General features: G+C 41.6%; 1 protein-coding gene across 1 annotated transcript in view; it reads left to right on the top strand.

Moving 5' to 3' along the window:
• Positions 1–7,286, top strand: part of PAH (phenylalanine hydroxylase) — a 34,766-nt gene extending 27,480 nt beyond the window's left edge. The window contains exons 8-12 of the mRNA XM_026867836.1: positions 838–894; positions 1,847–1,942; positions 2,275–2,408; positions 5,381–5,496; positions 6,111–7,286. Of these exons, the coding sequence (XP_026723637.1) occupies positions 838–894; positions 1,847–1,942; positions 2,275–2,408; positions 5,381–5,496; positions 6,111–6,154 (447 nt within the window). The 3' untranslated portion in view covers positions 6,155–7,286. The remainder of the gene's footprint in view (positions 1–837; positions 895–1,846; positions 1,943–2,274; positions 2,409–5,380; positions 5,497–6,110) is intronic.
• Positions 7,287–10,475: the final 3,189 nt, after the last annotated feature.

The following is a 10,475-nucleotide window of genomic DNA, read 5'->3' as shown; positions in this document are numbered from 1 at the left end:
AGGAAGGAAGGAAGGAAGGAAGGAAGGAAGGAAGGAAGGAAGGAAGGAAGGAAGGAAGGAAAATGGACTTGATGATAGTCAACCTGATGCTATTAGTAACCACTCAGTATTGCCCTCAGGCTCTGCCCTTTCACAGAACTGGGGTTTCCTTCAAGATAAGCTCTACTGCACCTTGTCTTATTAGGATTTGTCATAGTGGTAGCTGCTTCCATGCTTTTGAGGTGTGTGTGTGCGTGGTGCTCTGATTTTTCTACTGTGCAGTTCTCACTGGAGCAAACTGAGAAAGGAACCTGGTTATATACAGTCTTGTGTGGTTGTCCTCTGAATCCAGCTATTGCATGCCTTTGGGAAAGTCTCCATTAGATCCCAAGGTATGAATAAGCTCTTTCAAATCATGCCCTGTCATTCAAAAAATATAACTCATTCAAGGCTCCTTGAAAACTTCTGCAATCGGGGCCCATCAAAACAAAGAGATATATTTGAGTTGTGTGGGTGTGATTGATTTACCTCCTTTTGACGGTATCATTCTCTCAGATGTGCATTGTAGACTTGACCAAAAGCCTGTCAAAGAGAGAGGAAAATTTTATTTGACCTCAATGGGCTTTGTAACAGGCACAAAGGATCATGTCTTGTAAATGACTTTTGGACAAGACCCTTTGTTCATTTCTGGAGAGATTTCTGGTTTAAAATTGATGTTGCACGATAGGAACATGTTCTGTAAACATTTGTGTGTGGTAGTAAGCGATGGTAACATTTAAAATGCGAAAAATTACATAAGAAGAGACAGGAAGAATGTTTGCAATAAACAGCTTGAAGAATAATGGTTTATTGTTACAGGAAATTGGACTGGCATCTCTGGGAGCTCCGGATGATTTCATCGAGAAACTTGCTACGGTAATTTAATAAATGAAGGCTCAGTTTTCCAAAGCACCCTGTGTTGTCTTAATTCTGCTGCCACTGAAGTCACTGATAGAACTCCCATAGAGTTGAATGGGAACAGACTGAAGTTCATGGTTGGAAAACCCCACCCTGAAACAGTTGCATTAAAGGAAAATAGCTTTGGCACCCTTTATTCAAAGTGACAGTTGTGATTAAACACAGAAGCCCAGACAAGATTTCCTCCAGCACAAACATATTGAGCAAGAAGAGATTACATGTTACTACATCCCCACAGGAAATTTCAGGAAGCAGCTTCAGTAGCTGTTCTACCTGCAAGTGTCTCTTCTCTTCCACCCTGCCAGGCAGATAATGTCCTCTGCAGTTCATGTGGCTCACCTGAATCCTACTCTGGGACTTCTGAGTTGCAAACTTCAAACAAAAACTATGATATTAGTGTTCCGAGCATCAACTCACCTGGGCAAAGCATTGCACTGTCTTTGCTGCTTCTGATAGATGAGGTAGTTCTTTGAGCCAGAGCAGCAGTCCCTTCAGAATTACAGACCAAGAAATCAAGTTAGGCCACGCACCTTCAATATTGCACTGTGTGAAACAGGACACAAACTTCTATCAACTAAGGTTCAAACTTCGACTGGGTTGTCCAGCCAAAATGACATTTTATTGCTATAGTTTCATTGTCTCTGCTCTGCTGACGAATGTAAGCACAGTAAAACACAACTGTGCTTGCCAGGGAACTGAACTGATTTGCAGGCACACAAAGTCTAGCACTGTGCCCCTCCAGGAGAAGAATTTCAGTCTGTGAGGGCATTTATTGTATTGATGCAGTTAATATTTGACACATGGCAACATTTTAAATAGAAATGTAAACTTCAAACGTATCCAAATCAATAATGTGCACCTACTCTTTTTGCTCAAGGAATCATATGCTTCTGTCTACTTTTCTTGCTAGGTGTATTGGTTTACAGTGGAGTTTGGACTATGTAAGGAAGGCGATTCACTCAAGGCATATGGTGCAGGGCTGCTGTCTTCATTTGGGGAGCTGCAGGTGTGTCCTATAAAACAACATTTCACAGATGTTTATAATAGTTCAAATTTATCTTCTGAATGTCTTCAGATCCTTATTTTGCTTCGTACTTTGTTCATAGAAGTAGCATGAAATGTCATACTTCATTGAGGAGCTCTAATAAATGTGTCAGTGTATACACACACAGGGGACTCATACCTCCTCTTTCTGAGTAAGTGACATTGTCATTGTATTCCACAGGAGCAATTCTTTGCTGTCTGAAACTGGGTTGCATTCAGTAGCTTTATATTTCTTTCACAGAAAATTCAAGCACTTTTTAACTGAAATAAATTTCTTATACTTTTTGCTCATAGTATTGTTTATCAAGTAAGCCCGAGATTCAGCCTCTTGTCCTGGAGAAGACTGCTGTGCAGAAGTACCCTGTTACTGAGTTCCAGCCTGTTTATTATGTTGCTGAAAGTTTTAAAGATGCAAAACAAAAGCTAAGGTAATCCAGTAATTTCACAGAAGACCCAATTTCTTGTCCATTGCCAATACAATGGATCTCATTGCCACAAGAAGTCTTGGGTTGATTGTAATGTTTTGAGAAGCAGTAGGAAAAATTGTGCAATGCTTACAGAGACTAAGTAGTTGTTACATTTAAAATCTCGTGATGGTCAATAAGGGGAACATATCTTATACATGAAGCCAAGAATTTGTGATTAGTCTTATTAAGTGTTTCATCTGTACAACCAAAATGCAACAAAAAGATAATTATTAGTCCAAATGCAATGATACTAACACTAGGGTCAAAGCTAGCTAACTAAGGCAAACCAAGTCTCTTGTTTTAACTATAGTTAAAAATTCTTGTACAGAAAAATCTCATAGTATCTACTCCTTTTCCTTTATGCTCACCCTTACAGATTCTTTTGTGTCTTAAACCAACAGTTTCAGTCTGGTGGTGGGGAGTGCAGTTGTCAAGTAATCTTCATCTTGAGGTCTTCAGAGTAGGGCTGTGATGTAAATGAAGGGAGTTTCTTTCTCTTTTGTGAGGAGGTGGATGGTGGTGATGTTTTCTTTCTTCTGCCTAAGGTCAAGGTTTCCTCGGGGCCATTTTTATGTTTCCTAACATGTTTTACATCTTGCTCTTCCTACATTGGTCTGAAAATCTGTGTTACTTCTGACTTTACTATTTGTGTTAAATATCTTTGTCACTTTTGTTTCCTCTAAAACTCTTAGTTTTTCCCAGCTCCTAAGTTTGCTTTACCGTGAATCATTGATCAGCGGGGAGATGTTGATAGCCCAAGGACCACCAACATCATCCTATGCTCATGCCTTTAAGACTTCTGTTATCAGTCCATGCTGTTACTCCTTTATGCTGCATTACTTTAGGGTCAGACTTAGTTCACTATGTACAGTGTTACTACTTTTCCTGCCTATATAAAAATTATTAATGACAGGCATTATAGCACACAATTATTCAGAATTAAGCAAAGCTAAAACAAATTAGGTAATAGTTACATGGTCATTATACAATTATTATTTCAGCTAAACAAAACTCCAAGCAAGCCTAATAACCCCAATCCTGAGGCCTGTGTGGTTAGCTTAATACAGAGCCTCCAGCTTGTTACCAGCAGTGTGTTTACAAGACTACAGGGGTACACAGTAAATCTTTCAGTCATCTGTGACTCAAATACAGATTCAGTTCCAGTTCAACAAGACTTTGAAATAATGGTCCAAATTCAGTTCTGGTTCTTGAAACAGGAATGGCTCAGACTGTGTTTGGGGTTCAGCTTGGGTTCCACCTCACAGCAATAGTTCAATTTCTGTTTAAAAAAACCCAACACCATATTTCTGGACGTTAGCCAAGCCACTGGGGGTTAGCCTTGGTTCACACTCAACAAATTTTTCATTTAGAGATGCCACACAGGGACTTGTCTCAAACCTGCAGTCTCTTCTCTCTCTCCGATTCACAGATAAACACATACTGACACCAAGATATGCTGCAGTCCCAGGCTCCTCAGCTCCAAGGTCTTCCTAGCTACCTCTGCTGCTTCCTCAGTCATCATAAGCCTGCAGTATCTCCTTCTGACCTTTTCTCTGGGCTAATACCTGAGAAAGATGGCCTTCTCTTCTGGTTTGTGTTACTAATATCCTGCACATAGTTTCTATCTTCTCTGTATACTTCTCTAACTGAGCAGAAAGTTCCTTGAGAAAGTGGAAGATACTGTCTTACTCTATACAAACTATGTTGGAGCTTCTTTTATTTTTTTCAATGACCAAATTGGAAAAGTGGTTAAAATGAAATAGCTGGGGTTGGTCCAGTGCCTGTGTTCGTGGCTTGCACCTGGACATGTGTATGTGTGTGTACTAGAAAATCTCCCTTAAAAATTATTCTGAGGTTGACCTAAAATATTTCAGCTTAAGGGATTCATGTCCTAAGATCTTATCTTCAGCTGAGATTTAGGAAGACTGTCTTCTAATGTGGACCTCTCCTCTTACCAAAACTGGACTGATGTCACTAAGGACTTTCATCATAGCCAACATAATTCTTTTCCACTGTCCCATGTTGTGGCCTGCTCACACTGAACTTGGTTTGAGACAATGGCCTTAGCTGATAATAATTAGGACTAAACTGAAGGAGCAATGTGGAGGTGGCATCCAGCATATTCCACTGTTCTGGGCATATGGGATTTACCATGCGGAATCATAGTCTGTATAGCGGGGCTCCATAATCAACTCCTGCGTGCTTCCCTTCCTTTTTCAGCAATAACTTCAGTAATCCAAAGCAGATATATAAACCAATATCCTGCTGGGGTCTACAAGGAGCCTGGAACAATAGCTCTGACCATCTCATCCCATTCAGAGTCTTCCTTTCCACAGTTCTGTGGTTATGCAAATTGATGTTTTCCCAAGATACCGAAACCTTAATGCTTCTGCCACAGGATTAACTATTTTGCAGAAGGGAAGGCTACAAATAAGGGGTGGCAAGAATGCTGCTTCACTCTACTGACTATCTCCTATCTTTGCAGTGATCTAAAAGCCACTACCAACCAGGCCAGAAGTTAACACTCTGCTTGCTCCTTGGTATGCCAGGGTGGCATATGTACTTGACTTTATTTTTTATAAATTGCAGACTTGGATCAGAACTCCTATATTTTGCATTATTGAAAGGAAAATGAGGTTTTGAAGTTTGGCAAATCCCAACAGCTACATAGTTGGCCTATACCAGGAGGAGTGTTGCCATGCCAATAGCATAATTAGTCCTGTTCAGAAAAAAACAAAGGTGGTAAGGACAAATACAGCTTCAAGCATGTTACAGAATGCTGTAGGTCTCAGATTACTTGGCAGGAATTTCAGTTATTTCCTCTTGTAGATTCTCTTATTCCCCTCACCAACAAATGCACACACTAAGAAAAGAGTGAGTTACTGAAAAAGGATCTTTTCAACTTTTTATGTGTTTTTGTATTTTTGCCTCAGGAAATTTGCTCAAACGATCCCTCGTCCTTTCTCTGTTCGGTACAACCCCTACACCCAGAGGATTGAAGTCTTGGACAATGTAAAGCAGCTGAAGAACTTAGCTGACACTATCAATAGTAAGGAACTACAGATTTGTTACCTTGAATTCCTTAAAACTTGGATCAGAAATAGCAACCACAAAGCAGATTTCATCTGGTTGCATTTAATGCTCTGAGCCTGACAAAGAAAGCAGCACACATCTCCTTTCTGGTGCAAAACCTGCTTCTTAATTCTAGCCAAGTTTGAAAATAGTATTTCTACTTGACTGTAGTTTGTTGCATCTGAAATACCTAGTTTTAGTGGAGGTGCTAGGAAAGGCCAGAAGGCCTTGTGATAGATTCTGATGTGTGGCTCTAGCTGTTCTCAGTAAGGAAGAAAAGGAAAAGCTTGGCTTTAATTACATTTGCTTTTGCCATTCTAGACTTATTCCTGATACTTTTCCCCCTCTAACACTGGCTAGCCTGCTGAAAGCCAGTGCCCCTGATCCTGTGAGCCATCCTTGCATGGCTGATGAAGGCAAAGGGCTGACTCTGCAGATGTTACTCCAGTAAGAGCCTAATAAACGTTAACAATCCAGCACCTCTTTGCTCACCTTATTCTTTCAGGGAGTGGATATAAAGGGTGAATATATACAGGAGTGTCAGAAATGAGCTAGATGTAGAATTAACTTCTCTGATTGTTTCTTTTGCAGGTGAGATGGGGATCCTTTGCAATGCCCTCCAGAAGATAAAATGAAGATTTGCTGTAACTTGCTAATCACTGGCTACTGAATAGAAGCTGCCATGTGCAAATGCCAGTCTTCAACTAGGCTCAGTCTATTATCTTCCTGTGTACTGCATGAATGCTTATGTTATATATCTTAATTACTATAGATTAGGAGAGAAATAGACATCTTCAGGTGACCCTTGACTCTTTTGGCCTTCAGACACTAATCCATTTTCTTGCACTAATGCATAAATATGATCTTAGTTCTGGGAATCCTGGGAAAGCCTCCGTAACTCTTGTGCCCAAGGTTAGCAGAAGGAGATCTCTGCCATGCAGTGCTATACTCTGTTGCCACTGTGAAGTTGCATTACCACCCTGATCCCAGGGACAAGATAACAATGACTAACAGACTAATCCACATTGCTTCCTCTCACAGTCCCCTTGGTCCCATACATTTGTGTAAGATGCCCATGGAGTCTCAAACTCTACACCTTTCAGAGGGTATACATATACTGTTTGGCCCTCTGTACCTCTACTTTTACACACAAGCACCTCTATACTGAAATATTTCTATGTTTCCTAAAAATATGATGCTGCTATTAACAGAAAAGACAGCAAGTATACTGCAGCCTCATTAACAAAGATTGATCCCAATGTATAAATACACTGTATTTGCACAAGCACCTATCCCAAAAAGGTTTGTGCAAGTCAAGAACTCTGTATGTTGTGACATTTCACTGGGTTGCAGAGTCCCTCAGCAAGGCACTGAGACTGCTTATCCAGAGCATGGAGTCTCTGACTCAATACAGTACCCACAAAAAAGCCCCTTCAGAGGAGAGTTACCTGAAGGCGAGTCTATGTGACTTTTTGCAGTTGGATGTGAGGTCAGTTGTCAATAATTTGTGCAAGCAAGAAGCCATGCAGATGTTTTAGCAGGGCATCAAGGCCTTATTAGTCCAGTCTCAGAGCTGTGCTGTCTGTGATGTTGTGTAATGTCATAGATTCAGAGCCGATTGAGCACCTGTCAGCTTATGGAAAAGGGAGACCTCTCTTTATAGACATCTACTCACTGTGGAAGGCTGAAATGTGAAGGCTACCTTGTGTTGTGTGCATCCTTCTCTGAGAGTGCTTTATTCAGCACTGCTACAAGGTGTCTCCTAACTTTCTGGAGTCACAGTCCAGAAGGTGGATTCCAGCACCTTGGAAATGGAGAAGTGCTTCTTAAAATGCAGTTGAAGACATCAGACCCCCCACCAAAGCCATGGAAGACCTGGGTTAGCTGTGTCTCACTCCGAGTGCATTCAAACCCAAATATGATGTCTTTCAAGACAGCTCCTGAGTCATGATACTTTTTAGAGACTCCTTCTTCTCCCACTTGAACTTTAATCTCCTTTTTTTTTTTTTTTTTGGCAAGAGCGATTTTATTCTTCCTCGAGTGTAGCTCAACTGGGGCAGCAAATGGAAGCAAGGGTGATTCGAGCTTAACCCAATGGCTGAGCCACGGAGAGAGAAGAGCTTTACTGTGCAGGAAGTTATTTCTGTATTTTATCCAATAACTTTCATTCAAATCAGATAAATGCCCTTCTGGACTGGTCCACATTGTATAATGCCTCCCTGTAGCTGCCTGGTTGAAGGAAGAAGGAGATCAGCGCTTGTACATTGGAACAGAATGGAGCAAAGCAAACCAGAACACTATTTCCAGCTTGAAACAATTATGCATCATGATACTAATCTGATTCAGGAGTCACATTTCAGTTAGAAGATCCAAAGATGGAGAGGGATTTGAAAGTTCATGAGTCTCATACCTACTATTGTACTACTCTTGTATTTATAGTTTGAAAATCAGTGGAGCTTTAATGTAACATCATCCTTTAGGAAGATAGAAAGTACAGCTGTTTCCATTATATTTATGGTGGGTAATAACATTAATCTAAGGATACCAGCTGGAACCCTTTTCAATAGACATATACTTATGCAAAATGGTATCATTTTGGTGCTTTGAAGTAAGCTTTTTAATCTCTGTATCTTTTTTCTTCCTTTTTTTTCTCATGACAATGTATGTGTAGATCTTTCAATCCTGCTTGGCATGTATTTTCAGTGTGAAAGTAGCCCATATTTTTCTTTCTTAATATAATAGGACCCATAAAGCAACTGTGTAGCACAAAGAGATGATTTCATCCCAAGGGTGAAGTCTTTCAGACTAATCCTCAGACAGCTTTCCAAGCTCCTCTGCTTCTGGCCGTTGTTATGAGTGACAACAGCTGTAAATCTATAGTGATATTGAGAACCCAGGATTCATGATTGTCTTTTATGTGCAAGTGGAATGGTCAAAGAGTATTGATGCCACATGTCTTATTCTGTGTCCCTTAATGCAGGTTAAATGAGGAATAACTCCAGCCAAAGCAGCATAACATAGCGTTCAGCAAGACTGATAGATGAGACAAAGTTAAATGCTCAGTATTGTAAAAGCAGAGGGAATATACTGAAAGCAGATTTTCTTGCAGAACAAATTAGCTTGTCCATATGTGCTTTAAATAGTACAAATAAGTTGCATTTTAAATCGTACTTTTTATTTCCATGCTTAAAGAAAATTAAAGTTGTGTAGTAAAATGCTTTTTGCATTATCTGTCTAGTGTAACTCCTCTTTGTAAGGTAACCACACAGGTCAATCAGAATTAAATATCCAGCTAGGGGAGAATGCCTATTTGAGGTGTGCTCCAACTCAAAAAAAGGGTATCTTGCACTGGTTGACTACAACTCATCCAGTAATTACCTAGAAATAGAGCAAAGTTTTGATTGCCCTACCTTTGCATACTTTGTACATCTTTGTATGCTACTCTGACTAACCTATCCCAAGTTAATCTTTTAATTAATCTTCCTCTCTTCTAACCCACTATGATCACATTTCTTAATGTCCCTATTTCCAGCTCTGTTTCAGGTGATCAGAGAAGCCCTTTCATGAGGCCCTTTTCCTTTTCAGTGACCTTGGCCAAGGTCAGTGATGGTGATGGAAGGAGGGCTTCCCAGCATGGTTTACACAAGGAGGTGGTCTCCTCTAAGTGTCTTAAGATGCCTAGATCTGACAGCAGCCTTGGAGAAGGGACACTTTATTTCCCAAAGGATGCAGAAATTATTGAAAGAGTGATTAAGCACAGGGAGAACCCACAGGAATGCATTCTTTTAGAATCTGTATATTTACTGCTTCAAACCATGCTGGCAGTTGGCAGAGAAGACTTTTTTGATGTTCAAATGTAACCATTTAAGTTAACCTAAATAAACAGAAATATTAATGCCATATCCATCTCAAATGAATATCAATGTGCTCATACAGGGTGGAGATATCTGTGATGGTAACAGATCAAAAATAGGCAGGTTGTTTTGTTTGTGGTGATTAGCCACAACCTTTTAAAGCACCCATCCCTGGAAGCTGCATGAGACAGGGTTTCTACTCTTGGGGTGGGAGAGTCCCACCTTCTGCAGGGAGAAGCTGCCTGTTCCCATGTGAAAGGATGACACAATGTGCTCTGGTCCTTGGATAGGCCTTTAAACTGCAGCACTCAGCCTGAGACCTCTGCTCCTGCACTCGTAGAGGTCCTAAAAAGTGCTGAAAGCAGGAGTCTGGGATGTCTCAGCAGCCTTCCTGGGCTTGTCTCAAGCGTAGATTAAAGGTAGTATTGGAGTGTCCACTGGCCGGGCAAGGACATTTCACTACCTTGAGAACCAGGGCACTCTGTGCTGGTTCTGCAGTGGGCTGCAAAGCTGTGCTGTAAGCTCTGCCTATGCTGCTCCAACTATCACACTGGCTGGTGAGTCCAGTCTGGCTCTGTAAGAAACCTATTTATACACAGAAGCATGTACAAACATATAGAGATGGGTCTCTGCCACTAGAGTATAAAGACAGCCACAGGGCCCTGATGTCCCTGCTCTGCCAGTATTTGTGACCAGTGCCTTAACCATGCATCTTGAGCCCTCAGGCTTTCACCTACATGTCCACATGTAGCTGGACTTAGGAGACCTTGTGCCATTTGTTGTTTATGCCATGCCAGTGGCCTGGATGTGGACATGCATGCACCCACCCTTCATGGGAGAGGCCCAGTTTGGACTCAGATAGTCAGACCCAGCTCAGTTTACTCTCCTGTGCCCAGCCTTGCCGCCGCTGCTGAGGGAAGGTGGAAAGAGCTTTTCCCCCCCTTAAAGCCCACTCCTTCTCCCCCCGCCCCGTTCAGTTTTCAGCTGCGGTTCAGCTGCCTCTGACGTGCCCCCTTGCCCTCCCGGAGCCCCCTGGGCCGGGGGTGGGGCCCCGCGGAAGGCTCCGCGCCGCGGAGGGGTCCGGGTTCAGCACCGCGGACAG

Source organism: Athene cunicularia (assembly GCF_003259725.1).
Source record: "Athene cunicularia isolate RWA chromosome 1 unlocalized genomic scaffold, athCun1 chr1_part2, whole genome shotgun sequence".
Classification (NCBI taxonomy): Eukaryota; Metazoa; Chordata; class Aves; order Strigiformes; family Strigidae; genus Athene; species Athene cunicularia.
This window is presented reverse-complemented; position numbering and strand designations above follow the sequence as displayed.